Source organism: Anomaloglossus baeobatrachus, chromosome 10 (assembly GCF_048569485.1).
Source record: "Anomaloglossus baeobatrachus isolate aAnoBae1 chromosome 10, aAnoBae1.hap1, whole genome shotgun sequence".
NCBI classification, from domain to species: Eukaryota; Metazoa; Chordata; class Amphibia; order Anura; family Aromobatidae; genus Anomaloglossus; species Anomaloglossus baeobatrachus.
In genome coordinates, this window is record NC_134362.1 from 10,918,593 (window position 1) to 10,938,849 (window position 20,257).

Below are 20,257 nucleotides of genomic sequence, written 5' to 3' on the forward strand. Positions count from 1 at the left end.
CAAGAAGCAGGTGATGTCCTTCTTGGGGACCGCTGGGTACTATAGGAGGTTTGTTCCATGCTATAGTAGCCTGGCAAAGCCCTTGACGGACCTCACCAAGAAGAAGCTGCCCTCTGCAGTCGATTGGACAATGGACTGCGAGACAGCCTTCCGGGCCCTAAAGGACGCCCTGTCCAGCCCGCCCGTGCTACAGGCAGCCGACTTCACGCGGCCGTTTGTAGTACAGACCGACGCCAGTGACTTCGGCCTCGGTGCGGTGCTCAGCCAGGTGGACTCTGCGAGCCAAGAGCACCCAGTCTTGTACCTGAGCAGGAAGCTGTTACCAAGGGAAGTTGCCTATTCCACGATGGAGAAGGAGTGCCTGGCCATAGTGTGGGCCCTGCAGCGTCTGCAACCCTATCTATACGGGCGCCACTTCATCGTGGAGACGGACCACAATCCCCTCAGCTGGTTGCACACCGTCTCTGGGACGAATGGGCGATTGTTGCGATGGAGCCTTGCGCTCCAGCAATACAACTTCACCATTCGCCACAAAAGGGGCCGTGACCACGGTAACGCAGACGGGCTGTCCCGACAAGGAGAGGTCGCGGACGGGCGCACGGGGGAACACCGGAGTGTGCTGCCCCCTAGCGCCCTCAAAAGGGGGGAGGTGTGAGGCAAATCCCGGGATATGAAGATGAATTATGACTCCAGTCATAATCTCTCATCACTCCCTGGCAGTGCCCCCTCCCTTCTTGTTCTCAATGTCCAGCATCTGTGAAGGTGTTACACCTCCATGGCCATGTCCTGTGATATGGAGATGAGGTGGTGTGGGAACAATGGACACAGGATGACTCCCTGCCGTCACCCTGTAGTAGGAGCTGCTAGCTAGTTAGCAAGGCTATGGAAATAGCCAGACAGAACGACTCCAGTAAAAAATTGTTCATATCTTGCAAGCCATATTTCCGATAAATATGGCAACCATAAAAATGGTGTCTCTGCATGCGGACGATGCCGGCACACCCTTTTTATGGGAGCAGGACATTGGGAAATACCCCAGGCGTGATATCAGCCAATGGGGAACTGGCAGACAGGTCATGAGTCCCCTCGTTCTGTGGCTAAATTCATAGCTGTCACAATGAGAGCGTTGGCGTCCGCCTACGACGCTCCCAGGCAAAGTTATGGCCCATATTCCATGTTGGGATATTGTCCATAACTCAAGCCAGGGGTGGAGCAGTGCTTCCTGTGAGGTCACGAAGGTAGGAGGGGACCTGGATCTGCCCAGGTTGATAACCCTACTTCGGCCATTTTCCAGTGTTCTTTCGCTGGGGGTCACGTGTAGGAAACATCTGTGGGAGTTCCTGGAAACCTGGTCTACAGCGCCCCCCTGTGGCCAGACGCAACAAGGTAACTGCTGGAACTGTGTATGCCTGTTTGTAACCCATGCTTTGATTGTAACTGTACTCTGACATATGTATATTCTGTAGATCCCCTATTGTATATATTGTAGTTTCTAGTGTGGCTTTAGGCTGATTAAATTATATAATTAATCTTGGGCTGTTCTGTTATCTCGATCTTGAATCCCACGTCTGTGTGTTCGGCTAATAGTTACCGTAAATCGGTTGGTGGCAGCGAATTGTGCCAAGGATTATTGTGGGGAGGCCAGTGAGATTCGGGGAGATTTTATATATTCCGCCCGCGGAGGTCGGGGGAATATATACCCTCCTCTCACCGGGGACCCTTCAATAATCGGCATAAGTAGTATAGCGGCCTCCTTGCTTATTGTCGGGCAATTCCATAATTGGCCTGACTATAAGAGGGGCGCTAGAGAGCGCGTCACGTGCTCGGTCTGTCGGTCGGGAGGTATAAAGGAGGGGTGACCCCCACTTGTTACCCCCCGATTGTGACGTACTGGTAGCCAGCGCGGGGGATTTCTGAGTGACCCCCCCGGTGGTTTGTGACACTGACGCTTTATTTGTGGAGTTATTCTTTTCCTGACGCTTTATTTGTGGAGTTTTTCTTTTCCTGACGCTTTATTTGTGGAGTTATTCTTTTCCTGACGCTTTATTTGTGGAGTTTTTCTTTTCCTGACGCTTTATTTCTGGAGTTTTTCTTTTCCTCACGCTTTATTTCTGGAGTTTTTCTTTTCCTCACGCTTTGTGTACTGAGGGCATCAGCGCTCTGCCAGCAGGAAATATGGCGGCCACCGCCTCCAGCCCTCACTACCCAGCCTGCATTGCGGCGATGGAAGTTTGAGCGGCAGGTCCCGCCCACTTTCAAGCAGCGCGCGGCTCCCGCTCAGGAAACATGGCGGCGTCTGTGGTGCTGGAGCGGAGCTTCACCGAGCTGAGCGCGGCCGAGCGGGAGGGCAGGAGCAGCGTCCGGGAGATCAGCCTGCGGCCCGGTATGAGCGCCCGGTGCCGGAGTACAGGGGGGGCCGGACTGCCGGACAGTCACTGAGAATAGTCACCCCGGGAAGGAGAGGGCGCACACTGTCAGCGCCGGTCACGTGCTGAGTGACGTCAGAGGAGGGAAATGTCGCGTCACCTGAGGAGAGGCTGCGACAATTCACAGACAGACTTCTTACACTGTCACGCGTGCGCCACAAAACTAACACCGCCTCCCCCGCGGGAGCCACAAAACCGCCACCGCCTCCCCCGCGGGAGCCACAAAACCGCCACCGCCTCCCTCGCGCGCACCCCGCCACCGCCACCGCCTCCCCCGCGGGAGCCACAAAACCAACACCGCCTCCCTCGCGCGCACCCCGTCACCACCTCCCCTGCGCGCACCCCGCCACCGTCACTGCCTCCCCCGCAGGAGCCCCGCCACCATCACCGCCCCCTCCGCCTCCCCCGCGGGAGCCACAAAACCGCCACCGCCTCCCCCGCGGGAGCCACAAAACCTCCACCGCCTCCCCCACGGGAGTCACAAAACCGCCACCCGCCTCCCCCGCGGGAGCCACAAAACCACCACCGCCTCCCCCGCGGGAGCCACAAAACCGCCACCATCACCGCCTCCCTCGCGCGCACCCCGTCACCACCTCCCCTGCGCGCACCCCGCCACCGTCACTGCCTCCCCTGCAGGAGCCCCGCCACCATCACCGCCCCCTCCGCCTCCCCCGCGGGTGCCACAAAACCATCACCGCCTCCCCCGTGGGCACTACACCACCATCACCGCCTCCCCCGTGGGCACTACACCACCATCACCGCCTCCCCCGTGGGAGCCCCGCTACCATCACCGCCTCCCCCGTGGGAGCCCCGCTACCATCACCGCCTCCTCCGCCACCATCACCGCCTCCTCAGTCAGCATCTCCGCCTCCCCCGCTGGAGCCCCGCCACCATCACCGCCTCCTCCGCCACCATCACCGCCTCCCCCGCGGAAGCCCCGCCACCATCACCACAGTCTCTGCCTCCCCGCAGACGCTGCATCGCCTTCACCGCTTCCCGGCGGACGCTCCCAGCTGTCGCCGCCTTCTCGTTGGGCCGAGCAGTTCCCAGTAGTGATGGGCGGTCCGGCTCTTTGTGGTGGTCCGGCTCTTTGTGGTGGTCCGGTTCCCATGGCTCCGTTCACCAAAAAGAGCCGGTTCTTTCAGCTCGTTCTCGGATCCTTATTAAATATGGGTTGACCCCAGGTGAACACATATTTAAGATTATAGTAACGCCGCCAAAACCCCGCCCACCCGCGGCTAAACCCCGCCCACCCGCCGAAAAGAGCCGTTTAGATATTTTCGTGGCTCTCATTGATGATCCGGCTCCTGTCGTTCACTGCAGGGAGCCGGATCTTTGTGTCGGATCGTTCGCGACCGACACATCACTGGTTCCCAAACTTGCGCCATTTGGAGGCCACGCCCCCCGCAACACCAAAAAGTCACACAATATTGTATCGCATATTTGTGTCGTCAGAGGCCGTGAGGGGCGGAGCTTCCAGGTCAGCCGCCTAAATGTGACCACGCATTATAGCGATCACAGCGCACATATTGTCTGCCCCAGGGCTGAAATCCTCCAGTGACCCGGGTTACAATACGGTCCGGGGGCTGGTCACCAACATCCTCAGATTAACGGCCCACACAAGAGGCGGGGAAACACGCGGGGCGTCAGCTTACTGACTGACCATTACCAGCAGAATAGTGAGTGCAGCTCTGGAGTATAATACAGGAGGTAACTCAGGATCAGTAATGTATGTACACAGTGACTGCACCAGCAGAATAGTGAGTGCAGCTCTGGAGTATAATACAGGAGGTAACTCAGGATCAGTAATGTATGTACACAGTGACTGCACCAGCAGAATAGTGAGTGCAGCTCTGGAGGATAATACAGGAGGTAACTCAGGATCAGTAATGTATGTACACAGTGACTGCACCAGCAGAATAGTAAGAGCAGCTCTGGAGTATAATACAGGAGGTAACTCAGGATCAATAATGTATGTACACAGTGACTGCACCAGCAGAATAGTGAGTGCAGCTCTGGAGTATAATACAGGAGGTAACTCAGGATCAGTAATGTGTGTATACAGTGACTGCACCAGCAGAATAGTGAGTGCAGCTCTGGAGTATAATACAGGAGGTAACTCGGGATCAGTAATGTATGTACACAGTGACTGCACCAGCAGAATAGTGAGTGCAGCTCTGGAGTATAATACAGGAGGTAACTCAGGATCAGTAATGTATGCACACAGTGACTGCACCAGCAGAATAGTGACTGCAGCTCTGGAGGATAATACAGGAGGTAACTCAGGATCAGTAATGTATGTACACAGTGACTGCACCAGCAGAATAGTAAGAGCAGCTCTGGAGTATAATACAGGAGGTAACTCAGGATCAGTAATGTATGTACACAGTGACTGCACCAGCAGAATAGTGAGTACAGCTCTGGAGTATAATACAGGAGGTAACTCAGGATCAGTAATGTATGTACACAGTGACTGCACCAGCAGAATAGTGAGTGCAGCTCTGGAGGATAATACAGGAGGTAACTCAGGATCAGTAATGTATGTACACAGTGACTGCACCAGCAGAATAGTGAGTGCAGCTCTGGAGTATAATACAGGAGGTAACTCAGGATCAGTAATGTATGTACACAGTGACTGCACCAGCAGAATAGTAAGAGCAGCTCTGGAGTATAATACAGGAGGTAACTCAGGATCAGTAATGTATGTACACAGTGACTGCACCAGCAGAATAGTGAGTACAGCTCTGGAGTATAACGCTTTGCTGTGTGTGACTGGTGATCATTTCTATTTTCATTGTAGATGTGGCTCCGGTCATCGGTGGCCCCAAATATAGTGAGAGTGCCGGGGGCTACTACTACAAAGAAAGCAACAGTCTCCTGGCCGTCACAAGGAATCGCTTCTTGTATTGGTGAGTACATTCTCGTTATGGCCTTATTGATGGGGTTTGTGACCCTCTGATTTGTGGGGTGGAGAGTGGGGGTCCGCATCGCTCACCTGATCCTCCTTTCTACATATACAACATGTTTATAGGGCTATTCCTGCAGTAGATGTTATGTCACCTCGCCTGCTCCCCTCTGTATGGAGAAGTGGGCCGGGCTGGAAGACCCCATTAAGTTCTGGTTGTTGTCTGTCACAGATTAATGAGGTTGTTGCCAGTCTGTGACACGCCGCTGTGTTACAGTCACCTGCGATCTACATATTGCGCCCCTCAGCTCTTGTGTCGCCTGTGCGGAGTCCTGTCCCCGTGCGGTGTGGCATCCTGTGAGGCGTCCGGTCCCCGTGCGGTGTGGCATCCCGTGAGGCGTCCGGTCCCCGTGCGGTGTGGCATCCCATGAGGCGTCCGGTCCCCGTGCGGTGTGGCATCCCGTAAGGCGTCCTGTCCCCGTGCGGTGGGGCATCCCGTGAGGCGTCCTGTCCCCGTGCGGTGTGGCATCCCGTGAGGCGTCCTGTCCCCGTGCGATGTGGCATCCCGTGAGGCGTCCGGTCCCCGTGTCGGTGTGGCATCCCGTGAGGCGTCCGGTCCCCGTGTCGGTGTGGCATCCCGTGAGGCGTCCGGTCCCCGTGCGGTGTGGCATCCCGTGAGGCGTCCGGTCCCCGTGCGGCGTGGCATCCCGTGAGGCGTCCGGTCCCCGTGCGGCGTGGCATCCCGTGAGGCGTCCTGTCCCCGTGCGGCGTGGCATCCCGTGAGGCGTCCTGTCCCCGTGCGGCGTGGCATCCCGTGAGGCGTCCGGTCCCCGTGCGGCGTGGCATCCCATGGACTTACGGACACGTTCACCGTTCCTAACCTCCCTTTTTCTCCTCCTTCAGGACGTCGTATGCGGACACCTTGGAGCTGGTGGAGGAGTCTCTGGACGTGAACCTCCTGAATAATGCCGTTCGCCTCAAAATCTACAACTGCTCCATCCTGCCCGGGGGCGTCCACGTGTGCGAAACGCAGAGTAACGTGTTCATCCTCATCCTCACAAATCAGAGCGTGCACAGACTGGTCCTGCCGCACCCCTCCCGTCTGTACAGGAGTGTAAGTATAGCGTGCCCTGGTGGGACGGGCAGCTGAGATGTTCTGCAGCAGCTGAGGCGTGGTACTGTATAGTGCACGCTGTGACTGCGGATACTCCCGTCTGATTGCAGAGAGGTAGAGTTTAGTGGCGCTGCGGTGGAGCGTGCGCTGCTGCCGTGGTCAGACCGTAGCGCTCACATCAGGACATTGCGCTCAGTTGTTTTCCCGTCACCACAGACATCAGGGAACCCAGTAATGATCTAATTAAGCCCCGTGTCCTATTTGTGCAGGGAGCTCTGACTTTTCTCCTCCTGCATCGAGATAATGGTAAGGGGCGTCATTTTTGTCTATTTTTGCCATAAGGGTCCATTTTTTTCGGTGACCCTCCTTCTACCCGCCGGCTTCCCCTGATCCTCTTCTAAAGGGCCTGTTACACGGTATGATATATTGGGCAATATGTCGTCGGGGTCACGTCGTTAGTGCCGCACATCCGGCCTCGTGTGACATATCGTAGTGTGTGACAGCTATGAACGACGGTGACCGAGCAAAAATACTCACCTTATCGTTGCTCGTTGACACGTCGCTTATTTTCAAAAAATCGATCGTCCTTCTGTGCTCTGGTTGTTCATTGTTCCCGTGGCAGCACACGTCGCTCCGTGTGACACTCCGGGAACGATGAACACAGCTTACCTGCGTCCCGCCGGCAATGAGGAAGGAGGTGGGCGGGATGTTATGTCCCGCTCATCTCCGCCCCTCCGCTTCCATTGGCCGGCCGCTGTGACGCCGAACGTCCCTCCCCCTTCAGGAAGTGGATGCTCGACGCCCACAGCGAGGTCAGTGCGTGTGATGGGGGTTACCGACTTTGTGCGCCACGGGCAACAATTATGGGGGGCGGGTGCGATCCCACGATAAATCACCGCGTGTAAAGCGGCCTTTAGTCGCACCTCAATGTGTCCTTACACTGGGCTTACAAATCAGAAGAGGTGGCAGCCATCCAGCGGCTAGGAGGCAGTCTGTGGGCTGTCATCCAGCGGCTAGGAGGCAGTCTGTGGGCTGTCATCCAGCGGCTAGGAGGCAGTCTGTGGGCTGTCATCCAGCGGCTAGGAGGCAGTCTGTGGGCTGTCATCCAGCGGCTAGGAGGCAGTCTGTGGGCTGTCATCCAGCGGCTAGGAGGCAGTCTGTGGGCTGTCATCCAGCGGCTAGGAGGCAGTCTGTGGGCTGTCATCCAGCGGCTAGGAGGCAGTCTGTGGGCTGTCATCCAGCGGCTAGGAGGCAGTCTGTGGGCTGCCATCCAGCGGCTAGGAGGCAGTCTGTGGGCTGCCATCCAGCGGCTAGGAGGCAGTCTGTGGGCTGCCATCCAGCGGCTAGGAGGCAGTCTGTGGGCTGCCATCCAGCGGCTAGGAGGCAGTCTGTGGGCTGCCATCCAGCGGCTAGGAGGCAGTCTGTGGGCTGCCATCCAGCGGCTAGGAGGCAGTCTGTGGGCTGCCATCCAGCGGCTAGGAGGCAGTCTGTGGGCTGCCATCCAGCGGCTAGGAGGCAGTCTGTGGGCTGTCATCCAGCGGCTAGGAGGCAGTCTGTGGGCTGTCATCCAGCGGCTAGGAGGCAGTCTGTGGGCTGTCATCCAGCGGCTAGGAGGCAGTCTGTGGGCTGTCATCCAGCGGCTAGGAGGCAGTCTGTGGGCTGTCATCCAGCGGCTAGGAGGCAGTCTGTGGGCTGTCATCCAGCGGCTAGGAGGCAGTCTGTGGGCTGTCATCCAGCGGCTAGGAGGCAGTCTGTGGGCTGTCATCCAGCGGCTAGGAGGCAGTCTGTGGGCTGTCATCCAGCGGCTAGGAGGCAGTCTGTGGGCTGTCATCCAGCGGCCGCGGGCTACTGATGGGGCCACTGGACCAGGGTCCTACAAATCTATCCAGTCGTCTCTAATACCTCGCTGGTATCTGACCCTGGAGCCAGAGCTGCGGCAGCGACTATATAGTTACATAGTTACTTAGGTTGAAAAAAGCCCCCGTCCATCTCGTTCCTCTTCCTCCACTAATTCTACATTTGGTCACTAAGTCCCTTATAACCAACAATGTTATGTACCTCTTCTATTTGCTGGATTCTCTGGATTTCCGGCCATAAAGTGAGGAGTTACTTGTTGCGGAGCCGGGCGTCTGATGCTCTCCTTCCATTACACACGTTGTTTGCTAGCTCTATACATTGGGTGGGGTTCGCAGTGGATGGACCCTCACATTTTTGCTGTATTAACCCCTCGTATTTCGTACCTCGTCTGATCATTTTGCAGATCTATTGCATTCAGTGTGCACCGTTTTCGCTGAGATGTTAATGTTGTCGCTTTCTCTTTTATGTCTTTTTAGGAGGTTATTATAGAAAGTCAGATGCAGTCGATATTTACGGACATTGGGAAGATGAACTACAGTGACCAGGCTAACACTTACGTGATCCCTCCGCTTCCGGGACGCTCGCACAGCTCTGCCGCCTCCGCAGCCTGGCTGAGCAGCGAGTGGGAGACACTCTTTGCTTTTCCCTCCAGCTCCGGTGGGATCCTGGTCGTGAAGATGCCCCCTTGTGGTGGTGCGGGTACGTCAGTCGGCCGGTATTCCTGATTCTTATTTTACGGCATATTTCTCACCTGACGGCTGTTTCTTTAGGAGCGGTGACCACGGTGGAGCTGAAGCAGATGTCGGTCAGGAGACTATTGACTGGGTTCATACCTACGGCGATAAGGCGAGTAACATTGCAGCAGTGTAATAGCATGGTGGTCTCAGTAATGTGAGAGTGAAGGGGCCACACCTGCACTCTGGACGCCGACAACCTAAATTGTCAGGAGAAGGTAGCGCCGCCATGTAGAGGGGCACAAGTAACGCCGCCATGCTGTGTACACGTATTACCCCTCTGGACTGAAGAGGGGTTTTTTGTAAGGGCGTAACTTTTTGTAAATTAAAGTACGACTTAGTTTTTTAAATTGCGAGTGTGGTTCTCTAGTCTAACCTCCAGATAGGAAGGTACAGCACGATGTCGTCCAGAGCGAGCAGATTACTGAAGCCCCTGATCTGTGCTGCGGCTCCGTTGCTCTGCCGTGTGTTCTCTTGGCTTTGCTGCGGCTCCGTTGCTCTGCCGTGTGTTCGCTGGGCTTTGCTGCGGCTCCGTTGCTCTGCCGTGTGTTCGCTGGGCTTTGCTGCGGCTCCGTTGCTCTGCCATGTGTTCGCTGGGCTTTGTGCGGCTCCTTTGCTCTGCAGTGTGTTCGCTGGGCTTTGCTGCGGCTCCGTTGCTCTGTCGTGTGGTTGCTGGGCTTTGCTGCGGCTCCGTTGTTCTGCCGTGTGGTCGCTGGGCTGTGCTGCGGCTCCGTTGCTCTGCCGTGTGTTCTCTCGGCTTTGCTGCGGCTCCGTTTCTCTGCCGTGTGTTCTCTCGGCTTTGCTGCGGCTCTGTTGCTCTGCCGTGTGGTTGCTGGGCTTTGCTGCGGCTCCGTTTCTCTACCGTGTGTTCTCTCGGCTTTGCTGCGGCTCCGTTGCTCTGCCGTGTGGTCGCTGGGCTTTGCTGCGGCTCCGTTGTTCTGTCGTGTGTTCGCTGGGCTTTGCTGCGGCTCCGTTGTTCTGCTGTGTGTTCGCTGGGCTTTGCTGCGGCTCCGTTGCTCTGCCGTGTGTTCTCTCGGCTTTGCTGCGGCTCCGTTGCTCTGCCGTGTGTTCTCTTGGCTTTGCTGCGGCTCCGTTGCTCTGCCGTGTGTTCGCTGGGCTTTGCTGCGGCTCCGTTGCTCTGCCGTGTGTTCTCTTGGCTTTGCTGCGGCTCCGTTGCTCTGCCGTGTGGTCGCTGGGCTTTGCTGCTTCTCCGTTGCTCTGCCGTGTGTTCGCTGGGCTTTGCTGCGGCTCCGTTCTGCCGTGTGTTCTCTCGGCTTTGCTGCGGCTCCGTTGCTCTGCCGTGTGTTCTCTTGGCTTTGCTGCGGCTCCGTTGCTCTGCCGTGTGTTCTCTTGGCTTTGCTGCGGCTCCGTTGCTCTGCCGTGTGGTCGCTGGGCTTTGCTACTTCTCCGTTGCTCTGCCGTGTGTTCGCTGGGCTTTGCTGCGGCTCCGTTCTGCCGTGTGTTCTCTGGGCTTTGCTGCGGCTCCGTTGCTCTGGTGTGTGGTCGCTGGGCTTTGCTGCGGCTCCGTTGCTCTGCCGTGTGTTCGCTGGGCTTTGCTGCGGCTCCGTTGCTCTGCCGTGTGTTCGCTGGGCTTTGCTGCGGCTCCGTTGCTCTGCCGTGTGTTCGCTGGGCTTTGCTGCGGCTCCGTTGCTCTGCCGTGTGTTCGCTGGGCTTTGCTGCGGCTCCGTTGCTCTGCCGTGTGTTCGCTGGGCTTTGCTGCGGCTCCGTTGCTCTGCCGTGTGTTCGCTGGGCTTTGCTGCGGCTCCGTTGCTCTGCCGTGTGTTCGCTGGGCTTTGCTGCGGCTGTGCTGTGTTTTCGCTGGGCTTTGCTGCGGCTCCGTTGCTCTGCCGTGTATTCGCTGGGCTTTGCTGCGGCTCCGTTGCTCTGCCGTGTGGTCGCTGGGCTTTGCTGCGGCTCTGTTGCTCTGGTGTGTGGTCGCTGGGCTTTGCTGCGGCTCCATTGCTCTGCCGTGTGTTTGCTGGGCTTTGTGCGGCTCCGTTGCTCTGCCGTGTGTTCTCTGGGCTTTGCTGCGGCTCCGTTGCTCTGCCGTGTGTTCTCTGGGCTTTGCTGCGGCTCCGTTGCTCTGCCGTGTGTTCTCTGGGCTTTGCTGCGGCTCCGTTGCTCTGCAGTGTGTTCTCTCTGCTTTGCTGCGGCTCTGTTGTTCTGCTGTGTGTTCTCTGGGCTTTGCTGCGGCTCCGTTGTTCTGTCGTGTGTTCGCTGGGCTTTGCTGCGGCTCCGTTGCTCTGCCGTGTGTTCGCTGGGCTTTGCTGCGGCTCCGTTGCTCTGCCGTGTGTTCGCTGGGCTTTGCTGCGGCTCCGTTGCTCTGCCGTGTGTTCGCTGGGCTTTGCTGCGGCTCCGTTGCTCTGCCGTGTGTTCGCTGGGCTTTGCTGCGGCTCCATTGCTCTGCCGTGTGTTCGCTGGGCTTTGCTGCGGCTCCGTTGCTCTGCCGTGTGTTCTCTGGGCTTTGCTGCGGCTCCGTTGTTCTGCCGTGTGGTCGCTGTACTTTGCTGTGGCTCCGTTGCTCTGGTGTGTGGTCGCTGGGCTTTGCTGCGGCTCCATTGCTCTGCCGTGTGTTCGCTGGGCTTTGTGCGGCTCCGTTGCTCTGCCGTGTGTTCTCTTGGCTTTGCTGCGGCTCCGTTGCTCTGCCGTGTGGTCGCTGGGCTTTGCTGCTTCTCCGTTGCTCTGCCGTGTGTTCGCTGGGCTTTGCTGCGGCTCCGTTCTGCCGTGTGTTCTCTGGGCTTTGCTGCGGCTCCGTTGCTCTGGTGTGTGGTCGCTGGGCTTTGCTGCGGCTCCGTTGCTCTGCCGTGTGTTCGCTGGGCTTTGCTGCGGCTCCGTTGCTCTGCCGTGTGTTCGCTGGGCTTTGCTGCGGCTCCGTTGCTCTGCCGTGTGTTCGCTGGGCTTTGCTGCGGCTCCGTTGCTCTGCCGTGTGTTCGCTGGGCTTTGCTGCGGCTCCGTTGCTCTGCCGTGTGTTCGCTGGGCTTTGCTGCGGCTCCGTTGCTCTGCCGTGTGTTCGCTGGGCTTTGCTGCGGCTGTGCTGTGTTTTCGCTGGGCTTTGCTGCGGCTCCGTTGCTCTGCCGTGTATTCGCTGGGCTTTGCTGCGGCTCCGTTGCTCTGCCGTGTGGTCACTGGGCTTTGCTGCGGCTCTGTTGCTCTGCCGTGTGTTCGCTGGGCTTTGCTGTGGCTCCATTGCTCTGCCGTGTGTTCTCTGGGCTTTGCTGCGGCTCCGTTGCTCTGCCGTGTGTTCTCTGGGCTTTGCTGCGGCTCCGTTGCTCTGCAGTGTGTTCTCTCTGCTTTGCTGCGGCTCTGTTGTTCTGCTGTGTGTTCTCTGGGCTTTGCTGCGGCTCCGTTGTTCTGTCGTGTGTTCGCTGGGCTTTGCTGCGGCTCCGTTGCTCTGCCGTGTGTTCGCTGGGCTTTGCTGCGGCTCCGTTGCTCTGCCGTGTGTTCGCTGGGCTTTGCTGCGGCTCCGTTGCTCTGCCGTGTGTTCGCTGGGCTGTGCTGCGGCTCCGTTGCTCTGCCGTGTGTTCGCTGGGCTTTGCTGCGGCTCCATTGCTCTGCCGTGTGTTCTCTGGGCTTTGCTGCGGCTCCGTTGTTCTGCCGTGTGGTCGCTGTACTTTGCTGTGGCTCCGTTGCTCTGGTGTGTGGTCGCTGGGCTTTGCTGCGGCTCCATTGCTCTGCCGTGTGTTCGCTGGGCTTTGTGCGGCTCCGTTGCTCTGCCGTGTGTTCTCTGGGCTTTGCTGCGGCTCTGTTGCTCTGCCGTGTGTTCTCTGGGCTTTGCTGCGGCTCCGTTGCTCTGCCGTGTGTTCTCTGGGCTTTGCTGCGGCTCCGTTGCTCTGCAGTGTGTTCTCTCTGCTTTGCTGCGGCTCTGTTGTTCTGCTGTGTGTTCTCTGGGCTTTGCTGCGGCTCCGTTGTTCTGTCGTGTGTTCGCTGGGCTTTGCTGCGGCTCCGTTGCTCTGCCGTGTGTTCGCTGGGCTTTGCTGCGGCTCCGTTGCTCTGCCGTGTGTTCGCTGGGCTTTGCTGCGGCTCCGTTGCTCTGCCGTGTGTTCGCTGGGCTTTGCTGCGGCTCCGTTGCTCTGCCGTGTGTTCGCTGGGCTTTGCTGCGGCTCCGTTGCTCTGCCGTGTGTTCGCTGGGCTTTGCTGCGGCTCCGTTGCTCTGCCGTGTGTTCGCTGGGCTTTGCTGCGGCTCCGTTGTTCTGCCGTGTGGTCGCTGTACTTTGCTGTGGCTCCGTTGCTCTGGTGTGTGGTCGCTGGGCTTTGCTGCGGCTCCATTGCTCTGCCGTGTGTTCGCTGGGCTTTGTGCGGCTCCGTTGCTCTGCCGTGTGTTCTCTTGGCTTTGCTGCGGCTCCGTTGCTCTGCCGTGTGGTCGCTGGGCTTTGCTGCTTCTCCTTTGCTCTGCCGTGTGTTCGCTGGGCTTTGCTGCGGCTCCGTTCTGCCGTGTGTTCTCTGGGCTTTGCTGCGGCTCCGTTGCTCTGGTGTGTGGTCGCTGGGCTTTGCTGCGGCTCCGTTGCTCTGCCGTGTGTTCGCTGGGCTTTGCTGCGGCTCCGTTGCTCTGCCGTGTGTTCGCTGGGCTTTGCTGCGGCTCCGTTGCTCTGCCGTGTGTTCGCTGGGCTTTGCTGCGGCTCCGTTGCTCTGCCGTGTGTTCGCTGGGCTTTGCTGCGGCTCCGTTGCTCTGCCGTGTGTTCGCTGGGCTTTGCTGCGGCTCCGTTGCTCTGCCGTGTGTTCGCTGGGCTTTGCTGCGGCTCCGTTGCTCTGCCGTGTGTTCGCTGGGCTTTGCTGCGGCTCCGTTGCTCTGCCGTGTATTCGCTGGGCTTTGCTGCGGCTCCGTTGCTCTGCCGTGTGGTCGCTGGGCTTTGCTGCGGCTCTGTTGCTCTGCCGTGTGTTCGCTGGGCTTTGCTGTGGCTCCATTGCTCTGCCGTGTGTTCGCTGGGCTTTGCTGCGGCTCCGTTGCTCTGCCGTGTGTTCGCTGGGCTTTGCTGCGGCTCCGTTGCTCTGCCGTGTATTCGCTGGGCTTTGCTGCGGCTCCGTTGCTCTGCCGTGTGTTCGCTGGGCTTTGCTGCGGCTCTGTTGCTCTGCCGTGTGGTCGCTGGGCTTTGCTGCTTCTCCGTTGCTCTGCCGTGTGTTCGCTGGGCTTTGCTGCGGCTCCGTTCTGCCGTGTGTTCTCTGGGCTTTGCTGCGGCTCCGTTGCTCTGGTGTGTGGTCGCTGGGCTTTGCTGCGGCTCCGTTGCTCTGCCGTGTGTTCGCTGGGCTTTGCTGCGGCTCCGTTGCTCTGCCGTGTGTTCGCTGGGCTTTGCTGCGGCTCCGTTGCTCTGCCGTGTGTTCGCTGGGCTTTGCTGCGGCTCCGTTGCTCTGCCGTGTGTTCGCTGGGCTTTGCTGCGGCTCCGTTGCTCTGCCGTGTGTTCGCTGGGCTTTGCTGCGGCTCCGTTGCTCTGCCGTGTGTTCGCTGGGCTTTGCTGCGGCTGTGCTGTGTTTTCGCTGGGCTTTGCTGCGGCTCCGTTGCTCTGCCGTGTATTCGCTGGGCTTTGCTGCGGCTCCGTTGCTCTGCCGTGTGGTCGCTGGGCTTTGCTGCGGCTCTGTTGCTCTGCCGTGTGTTCGCTGGGCTTTGCTGTGGCTCCATTGCTCTGCCGTGTGTTCGCTGGGCTTTGCTGCGGCTCCGTTGCTCTGCCGTGTGTTCGCTGGGCTTTGCTGCGGCTCCGTTGCTCTGCCGTGTGTTCGCTGGGCTTTGCTGCGGCTCCGTTGCTCTGCCGTGTATTCGCTGGGCTTTGCTGCGGCTCCGTTGCTCTGCCGTGTGTTCGCTGGGCTTTGCTGCGGCTCTGTTGCTCTGCCGTGTGTTCGCTGGGCTTTGCTGCGGCTCCGTTGTTCTGCCGTGTGTTCTCTGGGCTTTGCTGCGGCTCCGTTGCTCTGCCGTGTGTTCGCTGGGCTTTGCTGCGGCTCTGCCGTGTGTTCGCTGGGCTTTGCTGCGGCTCCGTTGTTCTGCCGTGTATTCGCTGTACTTTACTGTGGCTCCATTGCTCTGCCGTGTGTTCGCTGGGCTTTACTGTGGCTCCATTGCTCTGCCGTGTGTTCGCTGGGCTTTGCTGCGGCTCCGTTGCTCTGGTGTGTGGTCGCTGTACTTTGCTGTGGCTCCGTTGCTCTGTTGTGTGGTCGCTGTACTTTGCTGTGGCTCCGTTGCTCTGGTGTGTGGTCGCTGGGCTTTGCTGCGGCTCCATTGCTCTGCCGTGTGTTCGCTGGGCTTTGTGCGGCTCCGTTGCTCTGCCGTGTGTTCTCTGGGCTTTGCTGCGGCTCCGTTGCTCTGCCGTGTGTTCTCTGGGCTTTGCTGCGGCTCCGTTGCTCTGCCGTGTGTTCTCTGGGCTTTGCTGCGGCTCCGTTGCTCTGCAGTGTGTTCTCTCTGCTTTGCTGCGGCTCTGTTGTTCTGCTGTGTGTTCTCTGGGCTTTGCTGCGGCTCCGTTGTTCTGTCGTGTGTTCGCTGGGCTTTGCTGTGGCTCCGTTGCTCTGCCGTGTGTTCGCTGGGCTTTGCTGCGGCTCCGTTGCTCTGCCGTGTGTTCGCTGGGCTTTGCTGCGGCTCCGTTGCTCTGCCGTGTGTTCGCTGGGCTTTGCTGCGGCTCCGTTGCTCTGCCGTGTGTTCGCTGGGCTTTGCTGCGGCTCCATTGCTCTGCCGTGTGTTCTCTGGGCTTTGCTGCGGCTCCGTTGTTCTGCCGTGTGGTCGCTGTACTTTGCTGTGGCTCCGTTGCTCTGGTGTGTGGTCGCTGGGCTTTGCTGCGGCTCCATTGCTCTGGTGTGTGGTCGCTGGGCTTTGTGCGGCTCCGTTGCTCTGCCGTGTGTTCTCTGGGCTTTGCTGCGGCTCCGTTGCTCTGCCGTGTGTTCGCTGGGCTTTGCTGCGGCTCCGTTGCTCTGCCGTGTGTTCGCTGGGCTTTGCTGCGGCTCCGTTGCTCTGCCGTGTATTCGCTGGGCTTTGCTGCGGCTCCGTTGCTCTGCCGTGTGTTCGCTGGGCTTTGCTGCGGCTCTGTTGCTCTGCCGTGTGTTCGCTGGGCTTTGCTGCGGCTCCGTTGTTCTGCCGTGTGTTCTCTGGGCTTTGCTGCGGCTCCGTTGCTCTGCCGTGTGTTCGCTGGGCTTTGCTGCGGCTCTGCCGTGTGTTCGCTGGGCTTTGCTGCGGCTCCGTTGTTCTGCCGTGTATTCGCTGTACTTTACTGTGGCTCCATTGCTCTGCCGTGTGTTCGCTGGGCTTTACTGTGGCTCCATTGCTCTGCCGTGTGTTCGCTGGGCTTTGCTGCGGCTCCGTTGCTCTGGTGTGTGGTCGCTGTACTTTGCTGTGGCTCCGTTGCTCTGTTGTGTGGTCGCTGTACTTTGCTGTGGCTCCGTTGCTCTGGTGTGTGGTCGCTGGGCTTTGCTGCGGCTCCATTGCTCTGCCGTGTGTTCGCTGGGCTTTGTGCGGCTCCGTTGCTCTGCCGTGTGTTCTCTGGGCTTTGCTGCGGCTCCGTTGCTCTGCCGTGTGTTCTCTGGGCTTTGCTGCGGCTCCGTTGCTCTGCCGTGTGTTCTCTGGGCTTTGCTGCGGCTCCGTTGCTCTGCAGTGTGTTCTCTCTGCTTTGCTGCGGCTCTGTTGTTCTGCTGTGTGTTCTCTGGGCTTTGCTGCGGCTCCGTTGTTCTGTCGTGTGTTCGCTGGGCTTTGCTGCGGCTCCGTTGCTCTGCCGTGTGTTCGCTGGGCTTTGCTGCGGCTCCGTTGCTCTGCCGTGTGTTCGCTGGGCTTTGCTGCGGCTCCGTTGCTCTGCCGTGTGTTCGCTGGGCTTTGCTGCGGCTCCGTTGCTCTGCCGTGTGTTCGCTGGGCTTTGCTGCGGCTCCATTGCTCTGCCGTGTGTTCTCTGGGCTTTGCTGCGGCTCCGTTGTTCTGCCGTGTGGTCGCTGTACTTTGCTGTGGCTCCGTTGCTCTGGTGTGTGGTCGCTGGGCTTTGCTGCGGCTCCATTGCTCTGCCGTGTGTTCGCTGGGCTTTGTGCGGCTCCGTTGCTCTGCCGTGTGTTCTCTGGGCTTTGCTGCGGCTCCGTTGCTCTGCCGTGTGTTCTCTGGGCTTTGCTGCGGCTCCGTTGCTCTGCCGTGTGTTCTCTGGGCTTTGCTGCGGCTCCGTTGCTCTGCAGTGTGTTCTCTCTGCTTTGCTGCGGCTCTGTTGTTCTGCTGTGTGTTCTCTGGGCTTTGCTGCGGCTCCGTTGTTCTGTTGTGTGTTCGCTGGGCTTTGCTGCGGCTCCGTTGCTCTGCCGTGTGTTCGCTGGGCTTTGCTGCGGCTCCGTTGCTCTGCCGTGTGTTCGCTGGGCTTTGCTGCGGCTCCGTTGTTCTGTCGTGTGTTTGCTGTGCTTTGCTGCAGCTCCGTTGCTCTGCCGTGTGTTCGCTGGGCTTTACTGTGGCTCCATTGCTCTGCCGTGTGTTCGCTGGGCTTTGCTGCGGCTCCGTTGCTCTGGTGTGTGGTCGCTGTACTTTGCTGTGGCTCCGTTGCTCTGTTGTGTGGTCGCTGTACTTTGCTGTGGCTCCGTTGCTCTGGTGTGTGGTCGCTGGGCTTTGCTGCGGCTCCATTGCTCTGCCGTGTGTTCGCTGGGCTTTGTGCGGCTCCGTTGCTCTGCCGTGTGTTCTCTGGGCTTTGCTGCGGCTCCGTTGCTCTGCCGTGTGTTCTCTGGGCTTTGCTGCGGCTCCGTTGCTCTGCCGTGTGTTCTCTGGGCTTTGCTGCGGCTCCGTTGCTCTGCAGTGTGTTCTCTCTGCTTTGCTGCGGCTCTGTTGTTCTGCTGTGTGTTCTCTGGGCTTTGCTGCGGCTCCGTTGTTCTGTCGTGTGTTCGCTGGGCTTTGCTGCGGCTCCGTTGCTCTGCCGTGTGTTCGCTGGGCTTTGCTGCGGCTCCGTTGCTCTGCCGTGTGTTCGCTGGGCTTTGCTGCGGCTCCGTTGCTCTGCCGTGTGTTCGCTGGGCTTTGCTGCGGCTCCGTTGCTCTGCCGTGTGTTCGCTGGGCTTTGCTGCGGCTCCATTGCTCTGCCGTGTGTTCTCTGGGCTTTGCTGCGGCTCCGTTGTTCTGCCGTGTGGTCGCTGTGCTTTGCTGTGGCTCCGTTGCTCTGGTGTGTGGTCGCTGGGCTTTGCTGCGGCTCCATTGCTCTGCCGTGTGTTCGCTGGGCTTTGTGCGGCTCCATTGCTCTGCCGTGTGTTCTCTGGGCTTTGCTGCGGCTCCGTTGCTCTGCAGTGTGTTCTCTGGGCTTTGCTGCGGCTCCGTTGTTCTGTCGTGTGTTCGCTGGGCTTTGCTGTGGCTCCGTTGCTCTGACGTGTGTTCGCTGGGCTTTGCTGCGGCTCCGTTGCTCTGCCGTGTGTTCGCTGGGCTTTGCTGCGGCTCCGTTGCTCTGCCGTGTGTTCGCTGGGCTTTGTTGCGGCTCCGTTGCTCTGCCGTGTGTTCGCTGGGCTTTGCTGCGGCTCCATTGCTCTGCCGTGTGTTCTCTGGGCTTTGCTGCGGCTCCGTTGTTCTGCCGTGTGGTCGCTGTACTTTGCTGTGGCTCCGTTGCTCTGGTGTGTGGTCGCTGGGCTTTGCTGCGGCTCCATTGCTCTGCCGTGTGTTCGCTGGGCTTTGTGCGGCTCCGTTGCTCTGCCGTGTGTTCTCTGGGCTTTGCTGCGGCTCCGTTGCTCTGCCGTGTGTTCTCTGGGCTTTGCTGCGGCTCCGTTGCTCTGCCGTGTGTTCTCTGGGCTTTGCTGCGGCTCCGTTGCTCTGCAGTGTGTTCTCTCTGCTTTGCTGCGGCTCTGTTGTTCTGCTGTGTGTTCTCTGGGCTTTGCTGCGGCTCCGTTGTTCTGTTGTGTGTTCGCTGGGCTTTGCTGCGGCTCCGTTGCTCTGCCGTGTGTTCGCTGGGCTTTGCTGCGGCTCCGTTGCTCTGCCGTGTGTTCGCTGGGCTTTGCTGCGGCTCCGTTGTTCTGTCGTGTGTTTGCTGTGCTTTGCTGCAGCTCCGTTGCTCTGCCGTGTGTTCGCTGGGCTTTACTGTGGCTCCATTGCTCTGCCGTGTGTTCGCTGGGCTTTGCTGCGGCTCCGTTGCTCTGGTGTGTGGTCGCTGTACTTTGCTGTGGCTCCGTTGCTCTGTTGTGTGGTCGCTGTACTTTGCTGTGGCTCCGTTGCTCTGGTGTGTGGTCGCTGGGCTTTGCTGCGGCTCCATTGCTCTGCCGTGTGTTCGCTGGGCTTTGTGCGGCTCCGTTGCTCTGCCGTGTGTTCTCTGGGCTTTGCTGCGGCTCCGTTGCTCTGCCGTGTGTTCTCTGGGCTTTGCTGCGGCTCCGTTGCTCTGCCGTGTGTTCTCTGGGCTTTGCTGCGGCTCCGTTGCTCTGCAGTGTGTTCTCTCTGCTTTGCTGCGGCTCTGTTGTTCTGCTGTGTGTTCTCTGGGCTTTGCTGCGGCTCCGTTGTTCTGTCGTGTGTTCGCTGGGCTTTGCTGCGGCTCCGTTGCTCTGCCGTGTGTTCGCTGGGCTTTGCTGCGGCTCCGTTGCTCTGCCGTGTGTTCGCTGGGCTTTGCTGCGGCTCCGTTGCTCTGCCGTGTGTTCGCTGGGCTTTGCTGCGGCTCCGTTGCTCTGCCGTGTGTTCGCTGGGCTTTGCTGCGGCTCCATTGCTCTGCCGTGTGTTCTCTGGGCTTTGCTGCGGCTCCGTTGTTCTGCCGTGTGGTCGCTGTGCTTTGCTGTGGCTCCGTTGCTCTGGTGTGTGGTCGCTGGGCTTTGCTGCGGCTCCATTGCTCTGCCGTGTGTTCGCTGGGCTTTGTGCGGCTCCATTGCTCTGCCGTGTGTTCTCTGGGCTTTGCTGCGGCTCCGTTGCTCTGCCGTGTGTTCTCTGGGCTTTGCTGCGGCTCCGTTGCTCTGCCGTGTGTTCTCTGGGCTTTGCTGCGGCTCCGTTGCTCTGCAGTGTGTTCTCTCTGCTTTGCTGCGGCTCTGTTGTTCTGCTGTGTGTTCTCTGGGCTTTGCTGCGGCTCCGTTGTTCTGTCGTGTGTTCGCTGGGCTTTGCTGCGGCTCCGTTGCTCTGCCGTGTGTTCGCTGGGCTTTGCTGCGGCTCCGTTGCTCTGCCGTGTGTTCGCTGGGCTTTGCTGCGGCTCCGTTGCTCTGCCGTGTGTTCGCTGGGCTTTGCTGCGGCTCCGTTGCTCTGCCGTGTGTTCGCTGGGCTTTGCTGCGGCTCCATTGCTCTGCCGTGTGTTCGCTGGGCTTTGCTGCGGCTCCGTTGCTCTGCCGTGTGTTCTCTGGGCTTTGCTGCGGC

At 59.3% G+C, this 20,257-nt stretch overlaps 1 protein-coding gene across 1 annotated transcript in view; it reads left to right on the forward strand.

Moving 5' to 3' along the window:
* Window positions 1-2,244: 2,244 nt before the first annotated feature.
* NUP160 (nucleoporin 160) overlaps window positions 2,245-20,257 on the forward strand; it is a 125,257-nt gene continuing 107,244 nt past the window's right edge. Inside the window, exons 1-5 of the mRNA XM_075326374.1 lie at window positions 2,245-2,383; window positions 5,227-5,335; window positions 6,235-6,445; window positions 8,779-9,001; window positions 9,073-9,148. Of these exons, the coding sequence (XP_075182489.1) occupies window positions 2,287-2,383; window positions 5,227-5,335; window positions 6,235-6,445; window positions 8,779-9,001; window positions 9,073-9,148 (716 nt within the window). The 5' untranslated portion in view covers window positions 2,245-2,286. The remainder of the gene's footprint in view (window positions 2,384-5,226; window positions 5,336-6,234; window positions 6,446-8,778; window positions 9,002-9,072; window positions 9,149-20,257) is intronic.